Here is a 20492-nt window from a genome sequence, read left to right on the forward strand (position 1 = left end):
TGAGGCATCGACCTTTATATGACCAAGGGCCTCACCTCTTATTGATGCCAACTAAGGCCATCCTATTTTACATATGGAGCTGGAGCTATGGATCTCTCCATGTGTCCTCTTTGGTTGGTGATTTAGTCCCTGGGAGCTCTGGGGAGTCTGGTTAGTTGATATTATTATTCTTTCTATGGTGTTGCAAGCCCCTTCAGCTTCTTCAGTCCTTCCCATACCTCATCCATTGTCATCCCTGTCCTTAGTCCAATGGTTGGCTGAAATTATCCTCATCTGTATCTGTAAGATACATCAGGAGACCAATATATCAGGCTACTGTCAGCAAATTCTTGTTGGCATCAGCAATAACAATTTTAACTTATTTATTATTCTATTTTTGTGTAACACACATGTTTCCTATGGATTTTCATTGTGGTTTATTATCTATTTGATATAGTAGCCTTACTCCCAAATAATAATTCTTGTGTCAATTTTTTTTAAAATGAGAAACTGGTTCATAGATCAATAACTGCATTAAAACACGGAGCCAAGCAGTGAGGTTAGACTTCAGATGCTATCATTCTACTTGCTATGTCTACGGCTTTCATTGCTATATTACATTCACTATTGTGTAAAAGCTTTATGTGACAATGGAAAGAAAATACAATACTCACCCATTAAATTATAACTTATAGATATATCAAAATGATCATTTAAAATTAAAATTATCAAGAATGTTTCATATATTATTAATATGTGAAAATTATTAATAAGAGAAATATTATTAATAGTACAATATAGTATTAGGTTTTAGAAATATAGACAATCTTCTCATAGCTTACAGTTCTATAAACCACTGTAGGCTTATCTCAAGGAAAGGGTATAAATATGGCTTGAAGCTAACATTGAAACCTCCTATTAGCCAGGTCTTTGATGGACCAGGACCCCAAAGTACAAGTAAAACACAAAGAAAGTGAGTAGTCACACTACATTTACACACAGTGTAAACTATAAGTGTTTATACTGTGAAGCACATCACATGATTAAATGTCCAAAGAAGTTGATTAACCATAAATTTGAATGGATAATTTCTCCATCCCTTTATGCCTTTTTCTACAGCAAAAAATGAAAAAGGAAGAGGAAGAACTGAGGGAGTAAAAGTTTGGTTACTTTTGATACTCCACTTTTGAGTAATTTGATTAGAAAATGTGAAATTATTATAATCTGTGAGCATATCAAATTGAAAAATGTTTTCTGTAATTATTTCTATTCTGAATTACCAACTACCTCATAATGCAATCAATGTCAACTGAATAAATGACATCATTAAATTGCCCCTGGATTATTTTCTGATTTCTAATTTGGTAGAAATTTGTAGTTTTCATATACAAAATGCAATTGGAGAAAAATAAGTTGTGTTTTAACATTTGCTAAGTTATTAGGCTGATGTATTTGCTTTATGATTGAATTCTGTTTGAAGACAAAATGGAAATAAAGCCTTAAGGTAGAAAAAGACAACAGAGATACCAAGACCTGTGAGATGTTATTTTCTTCATATTCAACAAGAAACTAGGAGACACATTGGAGACCAATTAAGGCACTATGAAATGCATAGAGCACACAGGCCTGCGGAGTACAGCACACTGTGTTCTGTACTTAGTGGACTCTGACAGTTTGAGAACAATCTTTGTTGTCAGCTATGATTCATGCCGAGACACCAGCCAAATGAAGACTGTACACAAAGGAGTCAGTGTGATGCTTCCATAAAGGGCCTAGATATAAGCAATAAGGGTGTCTTCAGCTGGACCAGGATGCCCAAATTAAAGAACAAATGCAGGACTGCACTGGGCATTTAAATATTCTGTATGACTGAGAGTTAGTAAGAAACAGCTTTGATTAGAATAAAGTTATAGTAAATGACTGCTAGAGTCATATTTATCACAGTGTTTGTCATGTTAAATGCACTCCTTAACTAAGGACCTTGAGGTAAGAATGTGATCCATGGTAAAAATTCAAGTTTCAGTATAATAATCATGAGGGTACGTGAAGCTCAGACTTTGGAGGAAAATCATAAACAAGGCGTAGCAAAACAAATGAACAAATAACACAGAAGAATGAAGGGAAAATACCGTATTTTAATTAAAAAATTTTGGTACAGTCAACCAGTGGGGGAAAAATAGGACTGGGATTGCAGTTCTGACTAAAGTTGTAATGAAAGGATACACCTTTGTGGATATAGTTGGAGACAGCAAATTAAACAAGATTCTAACTTTTCTAAATATACCAGTGATGATTTTAGAAAATTGTAAAATAATCATTTAAAAATTATAACACATATTCAGAGTCATGGCTAAGATGTTAGGAGCACTTGTTGTGTATTGCAAGGACCTCATTGCTTCCTAACCCAGGGTCAGGCAGCTCACAATCTCCTACTATCTCCAACACTAGGGATCCAGTGTCCTCTTCTGGTGTCAGCAGTGGAACATACATATGGCAAATACTCATTCAGATATAAACACAAATAAAAGTATATATAATCTTAAAAACTAACCCCTTAATGTTCACTACTTAGAAAAACAATTCCTTTCTATGAACAAAATTGATTCTAAAGTCTCTTATGAGAGTACAGTGACTCTATGGAGAGTTTACCACGTGACATTCACTCTTCTAAAACATCTGTGAATAGGCTAGTATCCCTTTATGTTAATTAAGTGAACCTATATGACTGATGTATTTTCTTCATACTTAAATGGAAAACATGCAAGGAAATAGTGGCATGGAAATTAAACCCTGGTCTCCTAACCTCTCGGGTTTTTTCATATTGTCATTTGTGGTGCACAGTCAAATGCCTATACGGCCAAGAGAAACGTCAACTACTAAAACAAGCAATTGATAATGAAAACCTAGAGTTACAATATTAAGATATTATAATATGTCAAAAACTTAGAATGAACATAGTACATAAATTTAAGTGGTTTCTTAGAAGCACAAATGTAAAGTCTGAAGTTTCCAGATCAATCGTAGAATCTAAGACTCTGGGTTATACCTGCAAAGTACACACACACACACACACACACACACACACACTTTGAATGATACTGTATTTGAATAATTTAAAATGATGTTAGATTCTGATTACTTTTATCTTGTCTATAATTCAAACATTTTATGCTTTATGTCACTTCTTATACACTAATTTTAGTTTGTCTCCTTTATCTCTAACAATGCAAGGGCTCAGTCCCATGTTATCCCAGAGTTCACTAGTGGTTGTCAACTGTTCCTGGCTGAGGTACATCACAACCCAATAGTCAGATTCTCTACAAACTTCTTTAACCTTTCACAAAGCTCTGAATATTGATGTGGTTTATAGGAAACATCTCAGCAGTGTCCATAAACTTTTGAAAATATCTTTAGAATTTGAGAGATAACTGGTCCACTGATTTTGAAGAGAACATACTAAAAGGCATTAAAGAAGCAAAATATAGAGTTCTTAAATTGCAGCCTTGAGTGAATGAGATGCTCTTACTCAGGAAGAAAATGCAATAGGTGGAGAATGGGCCTAAATTTGAAGTTGTATGGAGGTAGTGAAAGGGAAACGATTCACATGCCAGGTGTATTGTGCTGCTGCTTCTAATTTATGGGAGAAATGTAATATTCCTCAACCACACAGTATCCTAATCATCCATATGGTGAAACATACCGGACCTGTGGTTTCTGTCTGATTGCATTTATTGTTGCCTCTTTAGCTAACTCCCTTTACAAATGTTTCTGAAGGGAGATGGTACAGAAGATGAGGGCAAAACAGTTTCTTGGTAAGAACTTCAGCCATTACTGTGAGGGACATGCTTGAGTCAGTAGCAACACATTCATAGGTTCTTTGGAATGAATAGTGTGAAAATCAGCAGTGATGGGTGCTAAATCAACAAATTAGCATGACTTTTAGGTTTGTTTTAATACAAAAGTCTCTAAAATCTAAATCAATGCCTCATTTGTGTCCTCCCTCAGCCATTATAGGCTATGGTAATTGCCTTTCAGGTTCTTGCTTTGTTTCATAATTGTTCCTCCTTAGTTTCTTGTGTTCTAATGGAGATCATTCTTCAAATCTTAAAAAACTCATGGCAAAGAAATCTCAGGTATGCCCACAGAATCAGAACCTTGCATACAGTTTGTGGGACATTGCTTCATTAATGTATTATTTGTTCTACCTGATGTATAGGCTGCCTTAAAGGCCTGATTGTGTTCCTGACAATTCTACATAGGAAATTACAAACCAGCTCCTAATCAAGGGAAGAAAGACCTTTGCATTAAAATGAGGGAAGAGAGCAGTTACCCTACATCTTCAGCATTTGGGGATATCTCACAAAACAGAAACATTTTTAGGGGCAAAATCAAAATAGTTTATACACAGAGACATTAAAAATTAAAAACAGAACTTTTCTATTAAACTTATATGTTGCATTACACAATGTAAACAGAGAAATACAAAGCTACTACATGGAAAGTTTTATATAAAATATTACCTATTCTTGCCAGATATATTGTAGCATTCAGCATACCCAAAATGGTCTACACATGACAAAAGAACACATAGCAGAAATAAGATATGCATATATTTAAGCAGATAACATCATTTTAAAAAGAATCTCCCTTACTTTTGAATTAGTATTATATTTCTCTTAACCTCATTATGCCCCATTACTGGAATATCTTGTCTGATTTTTCAAATGTTTAAACTATGTAAGGGTAATAATCCTCCAAATTAAATTTAGGAAAAATAAGTTTAGTGACCTTGAGTATTCTGAACTGACTCATATATGTTTGTTTCTCTGTGTGTGTATTAACAAAAAATAAAACCATGTTCAATTCTCTCAAAATAGCCAATTTCCTGTCATATTTATTAAGATCAAAAAGACTGATTCTTTTTTATCTCATGCACTGTCCTTAAAAGATAACTCTTGTAGCCTTTTATATGTAATTCAAGAAATGAAGATTCAATCAAGAACAATTTTGAGCATTTATTATAATAATTGGCATATCTTTGGTATGTTATAGGAGAGAGATCAGCTTCACTTTTCTCTTTGAAATTGTAATTATTACCTTCATTTGTCAGTCCAAGACCTTTCTAGATGGTGCTGCCAATTCAACTACCCATAATTCTTTTTTACTGATACCCCTTGAGTGCATCGAGGTTAATATAGTCAGGAGTTAACACTCTTCAGAGATCTTCAGCTAGCACTTCTCATTCTGTAGAGGCTCCCTACTGACCTGGGCCCTTAAGCCAAATCGCAGAGTGCATTAGTATCATGCCCCTTTCTCATAGTCCACTTGTAATCAGACAGCTTGCCCCAGTCTACTTGTCTTTAAAAATTCACTTCAAAATGCCTCACATAACACTTCCCTCACCTCATATCCACTGTTAAAATTTAGGTCAGGCTGCCACACTTCCCATTATTATACCTGTACCTTCAATTCAGTCTGCAGCTTGTTCTGGTTGTATCCTACTTGACAGAGCAGCAGCATTTGACACACTTGAACAGATCCTATTCTCTGAAACACTTCTTTTCTTCCAGCATGCCACACCTCTTGTTTTTTATCTTTTGTCCCTGTTCTTTGGTCTTCATTTTTTTCCCTTTGTTGTGGCCAGGATTCAATATTTGAGCATCATGATATACTGGTTCCTTTGCTAATGTCATCAGGTTAAAAGATTTTTATCTTACCTTTATGATAGGGTTGAAGGGATGTTCTTATTGATCTGATGATATTCTGTATGACACAGAATATGTTTTTTGAGTTTCTGATATGAGTGGCACTGAACAAGTTCAAACTTGGGCTTGCAGCATAATATACACACACACACACACACACACACACACACACACACACACACACATACACAAGGACTCGTATATAAAACCAGAAGTATAAAACAAATACTGCTCACAATCTGCTCTAAGTCCAAACATTTCCAATCATCCTTTATGTCATTTTTCCTTCCATACTACACAGCTCCTTCATGAGCAAATGCTCCACATCTGACACTGCTCTGTACTTCTGGTCTATTTACTTGTGTTGTAATAATCTTTTAAGTCATTTCCTGCTTTCAGCTACACTGTCTTTTCCTTATAGAACATCCAATGCAATTGTACTAAAACCTAAGATGATATTATTTCTTCACATAAAATATGTCAGTGACTGTCCATCTTATTTGCAGCCAAACCCTGAAGCATTGTAGTTCACATGCCCTTATCTCCTAAGCTGATTAATGATTATATTTCAGTGTATCATATCTCAGAATTTCCTTTTCACTCTAGGTGAGATGACCTCTTTGATTTTTCTCTGTCTGAAAAAAAGTCACCTGAAACAACTTTTGTGTTAAATGATTTCTTTTGTATGGAATATTTTTCTCACTTCTCTTGAATGCATTTATCCTTGGCAATAATATGGAATCCTATTTAACAAAAAGAAATGTATATGTGCATATTTAATTGTATGCTTATATATATTTTACTGATGAAAGTTCTGTAGTACAAAATATGCAAATATTTATAGGCTATAAAGTCAGTTGACTTTATCAACATACTTGCCTTGACTTTTTGTCTGTGGGCTGGGCCATGCCTGCCTGTGGTCAGCTGACTGGGGGTAGGATGCCCCAGTGTAGGGGAATGTGAAGGCAAGGAGGCAGGAATGGTTGGGTGGGTGGGGGAACACCCTCATAAAACCAGGGGGATGGGGGATGGGATGTGGGTTTGGGGGAAAAAACAGGGAAAGGGGATAGATAACATTTGAAATGTAAATAAAGAAAATATTGGATAAAAAAGAAGTTAAAAAAAAAAGAAGTACCACATTTCTGTGCTACAACCAGCTACTCTGCCCCAGTGGTCTTGCTGGCCATTTCTTATCTCCTGGAGACTCTCAGACTCAGAGCTCCAAAACCTCTCCACCCAGCTTGCAGAATTACCACTGTCAGATCACTACAATGATAGCCCCATGCTTCAAATCCTCCATGGCCTTTGTGGTGCACACCAGACAAATCCATGCTTTGTAGCCTTACCTCTCTCTCTCTCTTGGACCCAGATGACCTGCCTTGTGAAGGAAAACACAGCACAAACTTATTTCAGAAACAATGGTAACTCAATCCCTGGATGAAACATACTAAAACCCTAAGCTTATAAGCCTTATTAAATCTAAATCCTCCATGGCAAGTCCTGATGGGTCTGCCATTGAAACCAGGAGACACTCGTAGCTACATCTTTTCCTCATGCTATCACCATCCCAAAGGACCCTCTCTATCTCCTACTTCCTCTCTTCCTCAGTCGAAATTGGAAGTCCTGCCTACTCCCCCAGTGATTGGTTCCTTTATTCGTTAGGGGATAGATCACAAGAAGTTACCTGAGTATGTGACTCATTTCTCCTTCTCAGTCCCTCCCAGCAGAATTAGTATCAAAATACAAGCAACCCCAGGGCTATCCACAACCTTTCTTGATTTCCCCCTTCCCCAAAAACTCCCTATACCATTCCCCGCTTCCCCTGCTTCTATGAGGGTGTTCCCCAACCCACCCATCACCCACTCCCAGCTCTCTGCCCTGGAATTACCCTACAATGGGGCCTCTAGCCTTCACAGGGCCAATGAACTCCCCTTTCATTGATGCCCAATCCTCTGCTACATATGCAGCTGGAGCCATGGGGCCTTCCATGTGTACTCTTTGGTTGGTAGTTTAATCCATGAAAGCACTGGGGTTTCTGCTTGGTGGATAATGTTGTTCTTTCTATGGGGTTGCAAACCCCTTCAGCTCCTTCAATCCCTTTTCTAACTCTTCCATTGGGACCCCTGTGCTCAGTCCAATGGTTGGCTGTGAGCATCCACCTCTATACTTGTCAGGCTCTGGCACAGCCTGTCAGGAGATAGCTATATCAGGCACCTGTCAGCAAGGACTTCTTGGCATCCACAATAGTGTCTGTGTTGGTGACTGTATATGGGATGGATTCCAAGGTGGGGCAGTCTCTGTATATCCTTTCCTTCAGTCTCTACTCCACAATTTGTCTCCATAGTTCCTCCTTTGAGTGTTTTGTGTGAGGCAGTGGTCTGTTGAGGCAGCCTCGGCCCAGTCTAGAACTCTGGAGCCCCAGTGGGCAGTTTCTGCCTGCAAGGGACTGAAGGAGTTTGGCTATAACTGCTGGGACCTTGGCTCATGTTTCAGTCCCAACCTCCATAGCTGCCCCTGCAGGAGATGTGTGCTCTGTCAGGTAGACTATGCCCCAAGCTCCCAGCATTCTAGCTGGATCCTACCCCCAGTCTCCTGACCACAGGCAGGCATGGCCCACCCCACAGACAGACACACCTCACACAATATAAGGGGCAGTTCGCCCCCTCCCCTTTCTCTTGTCTTCTTCCTCTCTCTCTGGCTCTTTGTTCTCTCTCTTGCCTTCTTGCTCTCTTGCTTCCTTTCTTCTTCTCTTGCTCTCTTCTCTTACTCTTTTGCTTTCTTCCTCACCTTTCTCTCTCTCCTCGTCTCCTCTCCTTCCTTTCCTTTCTTTCTCTCTACATGGCCACCTTTATTTCTCTTTCCTATAATAAAATATCTCAGGATTATGCATTACCTCCTTTTAACTAACATGTTATGCAGCTCCAGGCCTCAGCAGAGAGACAGGTCCACAATTTTGTTCCCTGTTCTAAGAAGGACTGAAGCAGGCACACTTTAGTCTTCCTTCATTTTGAGCTTCATATGGTTTGTGAATTATATCTTGGGTATTCCAAGCATTTAGACTAACATCCACTTATCAGTGAGTATATACCACACATGTTCTTATGTGATTTGGTTACCTCTCATAGGATACTATTTTCTACTTCCATCCATTTGCCTAAGAATTTCATGAAGTCATTGTTTTTAGTAGCTGAGTAGTATTCTATTATGTAAATGTACCACATTTTCTGTATCTATTTCTCTGTTGAAGGATAGCTGGGTTCTTTACAGCTTCTGGTTGTTATAAATGAGGCTGTTATGAACATAGTGGAGCATGTGTCCTTATTACATGTTGGAGCATCTACTGGATGCCGAGGAGTGGTATGGCTGGGTCCTCTGGTAGTATTATGTCCAATTTTTTGAGGAACTGCCAAACTAATTTCCAGAGTGGTTGTACCAGCTTGCTATCCTACCAGCAATGTAGGAGTGTTCCTCTTTCTAGACATCCTTGCCAACATCTGCTGTCACCTGAGTTGTTGATCTTATCCATTCTGATTGGTGTGAGGTGGAATCTCAGGGTTGTTTTGATTTTCATTTCCCTGATGACTAAGGATGTTGAACATTTCCTTAAGGGCTTCTCAGCCATTCGGTATTCATCAGTTGAGAATTCTTTGTTTAGCTCTGTACCCCATTTTTAATAGGGTTATTTGGTTCTCTGGAGTTTAACTTCTTGAGTTCTTTGTATACATTAGATATTAGGCCTCTACAAGATATAGGATTAGTAAATATATTTTCCCAATTTGTTGGTTGCCATTTTGTCCTATTGACAGTATCTTTTGCCTGACAGAAGCTTTGCAACTTTATGAGGTCCCATTTGTCAGTTCTTGATCTTACTGCACAAGCCATTGTGTTCTGTTCAGGAAAATTTCCCCTGATGCCCATATGCTTGAGGCTCTTTCCCACTTACTTTTCTATTAGTTTCAGTGTATCTGGTTTTATGTGGAGGTCCTTAAACCACTTGGACTTGAGGTTTGTACAAGGAGATAAGAATGGATTGATTTGCATTCTTCTACATACTAACCATCAGTTGAGCCAGCACTATTTGTTGAACATGATGTCCTTTTTCCACTGGATGGCTTTAACTCCTTTTCAAAGATCAAGTGATCGTTGGTGTGTGGATTCATTTATGGGTCTTGAATTCTATTCCATTGATCTACTTGCCTGTCACTGTACTAATACCATGCAGTGTTTATCAAAATTTCTCTGTAATCCAGGGTAAGGGGGGGGGTGTCAGAGAGGGTGATTCCACCAGAAGTTCTTTTATTGTTGAGAATAGTTTTCGCTATCCTGTTGTTTGTTGTTGTTGTTGTTATTGTTGTTCCAGATGAATTTGCAAATTGCTCTTTCTAACTCTATGAAGAACTGAGTTTAAGGAAATGATACCCTTTACAATAGTCACAAATAATATAAAATACCTTGTGACTGTAACCAACCAAGTGAAATATCTGTATGACAAGAACTTCAAGACTCTGAAGAAAGAAATAAAAGATATCAGATGATTTAAAGATATCCTATGCTCATGGATTGGCAGGATTAATATAGTAAAAATAACCACCTTGCCCAAAGCAATCTACAGATTCAGTGCAGTACCCATCAAAGTTCCAACTCAACTCTTCATAGAGAAGAGTAGTTTTTGTTAGACTCTACAATATGTAGGTTCTACTGAGTGCTAAAATCAATAAAGATATTGGCAACTCCATGTTGCTCACTAATAGAGGAATAAAAGTCTACAGTTAATCCACGTCTTCTTGCATAGTGTTTAGAATTAGGAGATACTTGCACAAAGTTTATGTTGCATTTCCATATTTTCTCAGATTTTTTTTTCAAAATCTAGATATTTCACCTGGTATTGTGTTGCAGCATTCTCTTTTTTATTTTGAAAAGGATTTCTTCTTCTTTTTCTTCTTCCTCTTCTTCAGATTATAATATAATTATATCATAATCTTTAAATAATTATATCATTTACTCCTTTCCTTTCCTTACTTCCAAATTTCTCATATACTCATATACTCCCTTTTTCTGTTTCAATACAATGGACCCCTTTTTTTCTTCATTAATTATTATTTCATGTATCTGAGTTTGTTTGTGTTATGATATAATTATAATCTCAAACTATATCAATAAATAAAACATGCCTATAATATAGCTAGCCAAACTATAAAAGTCAAACAAGTATGAATTTGCAGTACAATCTCTATGTATATATCCAAATTAGCAAGGAAGAATTTGTTTAGAAAATCTGTCAAAAATTTTTTTTATCACCAGATATTAAAAGTATGCCTTTTAAAATGGGAAGTTATAAAGTTATCATAATTCTTCATCAGCATTTAGAAAATAAAAGACAAAACAACATTCACTGAGGCCCTAACACACTGTTCTGTTCAGCACTGGTGCTGGAAAATAAAACTGGTTTCATTAAATAGCTGCCGTGAACGAGGCATTCTTTTACCATCACTCTCAAACTGAGGTTTGACTTTTGTCAGCCTATTTTCAGATGAGGTTGAATTTCTTCTCTACCACCTAGTTCAATCTCAGTACATCTTTTTGCTCATTAAGTAATAGCTTTAAGCAATATATATATATATATATATATATATATATATATATATATTCATATATATATATACATATATGTATATATATCTTACTTTAAAGTTTGTGATATCAGTGTCTTATGTAACATTTTATCTTTATTTTTATTAAACACATGATACAAGAGAAAAATAAAAGGCTGAAGTACAACCCATAATATACTGTGACCTTCACCTATTAAGTGTGCCTTTGTCACTTGAGACACATCTGTGCCTCCTTGCAGCTGTATGTACATACATACGTACATATGTACGTACGTATGTATGTATGCATGTATGTATGTGTGTATGTATATGTTTTTCTGGATTCATACATTCATTTATATTGATCCCACTTGTCAAATTATTCTGCTTCAACCATACTTCCAAATCTTTATTACATGGAACTCTCTTTCACAAGAATGGTACAACTTGATAGATTTCATCATATATCTTTAAGTGGAAACAAGAAGTTACAGAAGCATAAATAACTCGTTAAACCAGTACCGAAAAACCAGAACATATAGAAAGAAGTACTTAGATTTCAATGAAATAGGTAATTCAAAGAGTTTTTCATATGTCTAAATCAAAACTACATTTAAAAAGATCAAGCAGTGCAATGAATAGTAAGTGAAACTTTTAAATATATTAAGTTTTGAGTGTTCATAATATTAAAAAAAAACTATGTGAAATGTGTTTAAGTATATATACCATGTTTTGTTCATTCTGAATAAATTACTCTGTTTTTTTCAACTATGAGAATCATGAGATTATCTTTTCACCAAGATATATACCTGTGATACACATCCTCATATAGGATGTCTAAATATAATGATCTTTTAATCTGATATTAATATGCATTAATCATTTTTTTATTAACCAAATTAAATTGAGAGGCATCTAGGAGATAGGAAAGCACACTATGGCTTGTATTTCTTAGGAAATTTCCTATAGGATTCATTACTAGATAAATATGTACCCTCAAGGTGGATGATGTCTGGCTATCATCTTGAGATTGAAAGGGATTAAGAAAAAAAACAATTTGTAAGGGTTTTTGTTTGTTGTTTGTTTGGTTGACTTTTTGTTTCACTCTGTTTTGCTTTGCTTTTGATGTTAGTGTTAGAGAAAGATAGTGAGAAAGGGAGAGGGGGTGGAATTTCACATGTACATGAACCTATACTTGATCATAGAGAGGACAATACATAAATATAATATTTAGTACTATTGATGGGTTGTTATATTACATAATCATAGAAATACACCATGTAATAATTAGATTGGGCAAGGCATTTGTGCCACTTCAAATGTTTATCATTCTGCTGGGAGAGGAAGATCTTCACTCTCCTCCTGGCTTTTTGAAATTAAAGTTTGTTGCTATATAGTTTGTAACGGTCCCCTATAATGCTAATTTACCAGATGATACCTTAGAAAGATTTGAAAACTTTTCATCCCATTCTCTACCCTATATTTGTGACATCTAGTATTCAATGGTTTGTTCTTACCCTCACCAGTGTGTAAGATTGTATGGGGTGAGGGAGGCACATTGTAGTATGAGGTATTTAACTCACGGTTCACTCTATAGGAAGAAGTTGCTAGCCTCCACCCATCCCTTCATCAACAAGCCTCACCATAACATTTTAGATTTTATATTTGACTGAGTAGTTCTCTTCATGTGCCCAGATTAATTTAGCACAAGACTATCATTGCATTCATGTTTTCTAAAATGGGAAAATTTTGTTTTTGATGGCTAGATACTACTTACTGCATTACATATAAGATGTTTCTTTCTCTTTACTGCCTGTGACTGCTACTATACTGATGAGGATACAGGTGTATCTTAAGCATATTGTTCTCATGATCATTAGAAATAGACCCAGTAGTGAGATGGGTAGAGTATGATGAAATTTTCTTTTTCATTGTCTTTTCCTTTTCTCTTTCTTTTTCTCTCTTCTTTCTCTCTCTTTGTTGAAAAGAAGAAACCTCCCATGAAGCTCTTTTATACTGACTACCATGTTACTTTACTGGAACAGCAGTTATACCTCTTGCTCTCTCTGTCCCTCACAGCACTGTTTACATTGAACCTTTGTGATTATTGCTGGTTTTACATTTGTGAGTTTACCCACCTTTGCATTTTGTGAATTAGAATATTATTGGGCTTTTTATTTATATTCATATGATGACTTTTCATACTTATCATTTCTTATGTCTATCAGTGTTTTTTTGGAAACTGTAAGGTATGTTTTATTTAAATATAATGTAGTCATTTGTTTTTAACACTGAAGAGGCTTATTTTATAATTTTCGTATATTGTTTCTAAAAAGTATTTTGAAAATATTTACCATATCTATAATATGTATGTTCTGTCTTCTAATTTAATGCAAATATAGTGGTTGCAATCATTTATCAGGGAATATAATAAGGAACAAAATGAAAGTATAAGTATTTGCTTATATTTTCTGCAACTTGAAGGTCTTGTCTAAATTATTGTTTCAGAATCCTATATCCCAAAGTATTCTTTCTATTTTTTCTAGCATAATTATACACACATTTTAAGTAAGATCATATTTTTAAATCTTTAATCTTATAAACATATTTCACTTTCAAACATGCTCAAATGCTTACTTCCCTTCTTTTGATCAGTAGCTCATTAATTCTTGCAATGTCTATTATGCTTGGGAAATGTGTTAGATTCCCAGCAATTGAGCAAAATGCAAAATGTCTAGTTGGCAATGAAGAGAAGTTTAGAAGTTCTTCGTACAAATGCTTTGTGAATATAAGAAGCTTCTGTAACAATCTGATTATGTATGCATATTTATTTATTCTTATCTATTAGGCATATTTATTTTGCCATCTTCTGTGGTGATAACTATTGAGCCAAATTTAGATAATATTTTCCTCTTACACTCTTATTTACTGGCTAAATTTGCAAGAAAACACTTTGGAGAATTGTTGTTATATGAATACCATCAGTTAAGAAACAAAATTTTAAAGTCTTCCAATAAATGAGACTCAAGAAATAATGTTTATAACCACAGATGAGGTTTCAATATTGAGAGCTTGTATTCAGCAGAGAATAATTCACAGTAACAAGTGCCTCCCTACCAAGAAGCTTGGAAAACACAAGTGACAAGCTCAGAAAGAAAAAATAGAGCAAGCGTTAACGTGGCTGCAATCATTTATCGGGGAATATAATAAGGAACAAAATTAAATGATACACAGGCAATCATATTCTGTTGATTTAACCTAGAATCATAGAAGAAAAGGCAACAATTCCTGTTAAATTTGTACAGAAAATATTGTTAGAAAAACATATCAGAAATCACAATGGAACATAGGCATTTCCCTTAACATATACGTACACTAACTTTCTTTTGCTGTATTGGCAGCATATAGATTATACGGTAACATGACAATTAGGAACAATAATTCATAATTTTTCTTTAAAATTTGCTAATGAAAATGTTATATGCTATGACCATGTTGATTTTACTTTTTCAAAAAGTACTTATACTGTAATCACTGGGAATGTGGATCCATGGACAAATATAACAGGCAACCTATCAAGCAAACAAATATAAAATCCAGTGCACAGATACTTGAAGCAATTGTCTATGATCATCAAGGATAGCAGTAAACAAAACATCTTTTGCTATGTAATATGTGCTATATCTATATAGTGAGGTATTGATACACTAATATATTGAGATCCAATATTGCTACGTAGAGAAAATGAAGCATTAACACTCCAAGCAAAGAAACTTTAGATATGGCAAATATGGGAGGAAAAAGCCTAAGTAGGTATGAAGAAGACAATCCAAATTAGAAAATACCATATATTTAAATTATGTAATTTTTTTAAATAGTAAACAGCTCAAAAGGAAAAAATTACAGTGTTTGCCAGCAATGACCAAAGACAAAGATGATTAAGAAGAGGAAGATAGAGCTCTAGGAGAAAAAACTTCTTATCAGCTAAAAACATGTGAATATACATTGCTATATATCTGCTAGCACTCATAGGAATTTGAAAACCAAAAGTGACCCTTACTCTAACCCTGGAAGTTAAATGGTAATGAGGTGCCCGTGAAGTCCCCGGGATGCTGGTATGTATGTATAGGAGGTGGCAGAGGCAGTGAAATGAACCTGTCATGGTTCTCAGGAGTAGGCGTGGCTATGTGGGTGGGGCTAGGAAGGAGTTTTAGGTGGGGGAGAGGTTTTGTACTAAGGGCCAGCGATAATATTTTGATATTTATTTCCTGCTACTGAAATTTGAATCTGAATGAAATGCCCCTATTTCTGATGATGTCGATATTGTAAAGCGACAGATTCATAAAGTAATGATCAAATCTTCATTTCTTTCTGTGTGTATTTCTAAAATATAGAGTCAACTATTTTGTATGTAAATACCAAGAGCAACTTACCTGGTACTAAACCCACAGCCCAGTCCAGCTTTCTGCCCTACTTCTTTCCTCCTGCCCTGGAACTTGTCGCCACTGTGTGACAGTGTGACCCTGGCTCTGGCTGTGGTCAGCAGATCCCAGTGAAGGGTTTCTCATCTTTAGGCTTCATTTCTTTGTTTTTTTCCTAGTCTGTTGTCAGAATTTGCTAATTTCTAGTGTATACTTTGTAGTCTCACTCGGTGTTCGATTCCATTCCATGGAAATAAAAAGTATGTTGTACATACTGCCCAAGAATTGTCTTGCAAGTTAAGGTCCCCCCCCCTTTACTATAAGAATATAAATAAAAACTTATTTTATATAAAAAAATTCCCACTCTGAGAGAGACAGTGGTTGTCTGTAATGTTGTGAGGAAGTAGAATTAAGGAATCTATGTGATGCAGCTGCATTTTGCTTTCTAGTTTTATTTTAAAGGGACATGGAATCTCATTCTAAAATAAATATGTACAAAAGATAGAAGAAATGCAATTAGCCACCTCTAGGTACCCCTAAGTTTGTTAATGGTGATCAGTTTTTAAAGAGATGACGCTATCAAACTTTTAGTATACTGCTTCACATGCCTCTAATGAGGACTAAGAATTCATCAGCTTACTGGACTGCATTAAAGAAATCTGTAGATTTAGATGATCACAAGACCAATATTTTTTTCTGAGATTTGTGTGTCGATCTTGAATATGACTTGTTTTTCTTATAATCAATTTGGCTATCATGTTTGTTTTTAGTTGACTCAGGAAGTAGATACAATGCACAAGAAAGGTTACACTGTGACTATTATGTTTGTTTTTAGTTGACTCAGGAAGTAGATACAGTGCACAAGAAGGGTTATACTGTGACTTCAGTGCTTTTTTGGAGCAGGAAGCTTTACATATTTTCGTACTCGATCCTTCAAAATCACATTTAAAGTGTATACAAAAGAGGACATTGCCATTTACTGTGCAGTGGTTGTGTTTTTCTTTAGATACTTATGAACTGTAAAATATCAATTTAATAGTTGTATGGTAAAAATTAATCTGTGCAACATTTTTTTATTCTCCTATAAAATAAAAGTCCTATTTATGTTATGTTTTTTCTTAATGAAATTATCTTTAGTTTTCAAATACTACAAATATCTATTGTGTTTACTATTTATCTAATAGTTTTATGCATCCTATCCATGTTCATTTTTACATGATTCCTGTTCCCAATTATGTAATTAGCATATGTGAGGAAGCACTGTTCCTTATAAGATGAATACTAGAGGATTTTGCATATGCATGAATTAAGTGAATCATGTATTATCATACTGTTAGAATGTATCTTGATAGCAATCAATTTTTTCTCTGTTTACCTTTGGGAAAATCTCTCACCAAATGGCTTCAATTATTTTTTCACTATGTTTGAAATTGTGATATCTTTTTTCCTAGTGCCTAAGGCTTTCCAGCCAAAATCACTGTAAATCTAATCAATTCAGTTGCAAAAGAAGAGAGACAAAAAGAAAGATGTACACTAGCCTCCATCCTGTATTGTATACTGTGGCTGGACTCATTTACCTTTTCGATAGAGCTTCTCTTTTTACTTTAAACTCTGCTAACAACTGAATCCTGTTATGTCGATATATTGTATATAAAATTATTTAGAAACTTTAACCTAAGAAGTTGCACTTGGTAACTTCTAATAGGATATGATGAAGACTAATGGAATGTGAGCTTGGTGAACATTGCTGCTATTTGTCTCAAGGGTGAGCAGGGGTTAAGCCATGGTAATGAGGATGTTTTGAAATGTCTGGCAAGTCAATGAAGTGACTCAATAGGTAAAGACATCTCTACCAAGCCTGGTGACCTGAGTTTGATATTTACATTCCACAGTGTAGAAAGAGAGTAAATATATTCGGAAATTGTCCTTTGATGCCTCATGAATGTCTAGGTTGAAAGCTACCATGGGAGGCATCTAACCAAGGAAACATTCAATAAAAAATTCTTATTTTGAGACAAAAAATAAACAAACAAAAATAAAACAAAACAAAACAAAAAACCCTGTTTTAATATGTGCATGCAAACAAATGTATTAGTGACTTGGTGTTTGAAAAAGAATGAGATGTGATTTTTTTTTCTAAATGTAGCTCTCACTTAAAATTTGCTATTTCTAAAACCAGTACTGAAATATTATTCATTTGTCTCAAAAATGTTATGAGTTCAATGTACAGCTTTTACTGATTGTTGTCTTTGAATTTGCATATTCCAGGAGTCATTCGAACAGCTTTACACAACATGGACAGAGAAGCCAGAGAGCATTACTCAGTGGTCATTCAAGCCAAAGATATGGCTGGGCAAGTTGGTGGACTTTCAGGATCCACAACTGTCAACATTACCTTGACTGATGTCAATGACAACCCACCACGCTTCCCACAGAGTATGTACCTATTGCCTACATGTTGCATTTATCACCATTCATTATGCAAAACAAATGAAATAATTGAATACATAATGTACTGTTTCATCAAGTGAGGTTATTTTATCCCATCCCTGCTGCTCGCCTTTGTGCTGTGTCTCTTCATTAGTCATGTGTAAAGGTATCACTTGACCTACTGCCTTCTAATTCTCAGACATGTCTAGTGTATTATAAAACTAATGAAATCTTTGTTACAAAGTTCATATGTTTTATTCAAACAGTCATGGATATATTTACTGTGGATTTTGATGTGGCTGTTTCATCTGTGGATTTATTTCATATTTAGCTTATGAAATTGAAATTTTAAAATTAAAATGAATACTACCTGTGCATGCACATACATGCACATGCATATACTACACAAATACACACACACACACACACACACACACACACACACACAAATACAAATGTCTTCTAAAGGTGGTTAAAACTGAGTTAATATGGTTGGATTTCAGAATAGAATCTGAACACCTAAAATGTAATTTATAATGCAAAAGGCAATACATTGGCAAGGAGATGTTAGTGGTGAAAAGAGTTGGATTTTATTCAAACCTCAGTGTCAATGATATAAATAAAATGTATTGAAATGTTTCTGATATGGCAGACACTGTAGTGAGCTTTTAATCAAATAACCATGAGTGTCCACACCAATCCCATATGCAAGTTGTCACAGATATCCATCTTACAAGGGCTGGCCACTTAGTACTGTCCTTGTGCACGTGGCAAACAACGATGGAACCAACCAGTGAAATGTGCACAACCTACCAATAGCAACTTCACAAGAAAAAATGTAGTCTGTCTATAGCTGCCAAATAGGTTCTCAGACATGGGTGGGGCTTAAGAGTCATCTCCTCATAAGTACTTGATCTTTTGAATGTCTTGTGTGGGAAACCACAGCTGCTGTGAACTGATGAGTCTAATAGCTGCCATGTATTCTATTTTTACCTCTACCTCTAGTTCCATCTTTAAAAGTTACTACATTTACAAAACAATTAAGATTCTATAAGAGAGTTAAATAATAATGAAAATTTGAACCATGTGAAAATATGACTTTTATACTTGAATCTAGATAAGGAATGCATTTCTAATTTTATTATTTTGGCATGTGAAAATATGACTTTTATACTTGAATCTAGATAAGGAATGCATTTCTAATTTTATTATTTTGGCATATAACAAGGCTGGTGTTAAAGGATCAGTTCATCATAAAAAGCAAAAGGCAATTGACCTCTGTGACAAGAAAAGATTAGATGTATGCTTTGATTGAATGTACCGCTATTTTCTTCCACTTATAGCATCCTGTGTATAGTATGAAACAGACTTAGACCCCGATACACTCAGAAATGTGATTAACAGTTTGATATGAAGATATTATATAATCAGAATAATTTATTTTGTCTTGTCTAAAAGACAGTTTGACTTTGATTAAAACTAAGAATAATGTTATATTTTTAATAATTTGGTACTACTGTGGTATCATGTATTATAATACAAGAGTCTACTAAGGTATGTAGATACATTTTTGCCTATCAAATAGCTATTCTGTTTCTCTTGACATGTGAGAATTTTCTTTAAGTCTATGAACTTGGGATTCTCATCTTTCTTCACACTCAGAGATGTTTCCTACCACACCATTGCATCTGAATCTTGTATGATTGCCTTACTCACAACATTCTAAACTGGGCTCTCAAAGTTTTCTTTTTCTGTTAACCTAATATGAGTGACAAAGTCATAGACATTTTTTCATGTACTTAGTAATCATTCTGCATAATAAATAAGCCTTCTCTTTATTTGACAAAGCTAACTGCAATGTTATACCATACATTTTTCATTAATTGTAAATTCAACAGGTTTCCCTTTGGTAATAATGTCTTCTCTTCACTTTTCAGTTTAACTATAATGCATATAGGCATTAACTAATCTTATCCTTCCCCATGTAAACTTTTTAAAGCTACCTATTGAGAGGCAAGAAGGTTCTGTTCTATCACAGTCTGTTCTAGTTTCTCATTTCTGTGCTAATCATTACACTACCATACCTGTCACATGTGCATGGTTAGCCTATTGCCCTCTGTTTAGTAGATTTATTGTTTCCATTCAGCGTTCTTGTTTTTTTTGTTTTTTGTTTTTTTTTTGTTTGTTTGTTTGTTTTTTTTTTTTTTTTTTTTGGCTTTTCGAGACAAGGTTTCTCTGTATAGCCCTGGCTGTCCTGGAACTCACTCTGTAGACCAGGCTGGCCTCGAACTCAGAAGTCTCCCTGCCTCTGCCTCCCAAGTGCTAGGATTAAAGGCATGTGCCACCACCACCCGGCCTTCATTCAG

At 35.3% G+C, this 20492-nt stretch overlaps 1 protein-coding gene across 21 annotated transcripts in view; it reads left to right on the forward strand.

The window, feature by feature from the left end:
• Cdh18 (cadherin 18) overlaps window positions 1–20492 on the forward strand; it is a 904392-nt gene that overhangs the window by 782149 nt on the left and 101751 nt on the right. For all 21 annotated transcript variants that reach the window (XM_031359900.1, XM_031359898.1, XM_031359903.1 and 18 more), the window contains one exon: window positions 17965–18132. In XM_031359900.1, the coding sequence (XP_031215760.1) occupies window positions 17965–18132 (168 nt within the window). The remainder of the gene's footprint in view (window positions 1–17964; window positions 18133–20492) is intronic.

The sequence above is a fragment of the Mastomys coucha genome, unplaced genomic scaffold, assembly GCF_008632895.1.
Source record: "Mastomys coucha isolate ucsf_1 unplaced genomic scaffold, UCSF_Mcou_1 pScaffold8, whole genome shotgun sequence".
Classification (NCBI taxonomy): Eukaryota; Metazoa; Chordata; class Mammalia; order Rodentia; family Muridae; genus Mastomys; species Mastomys coucha.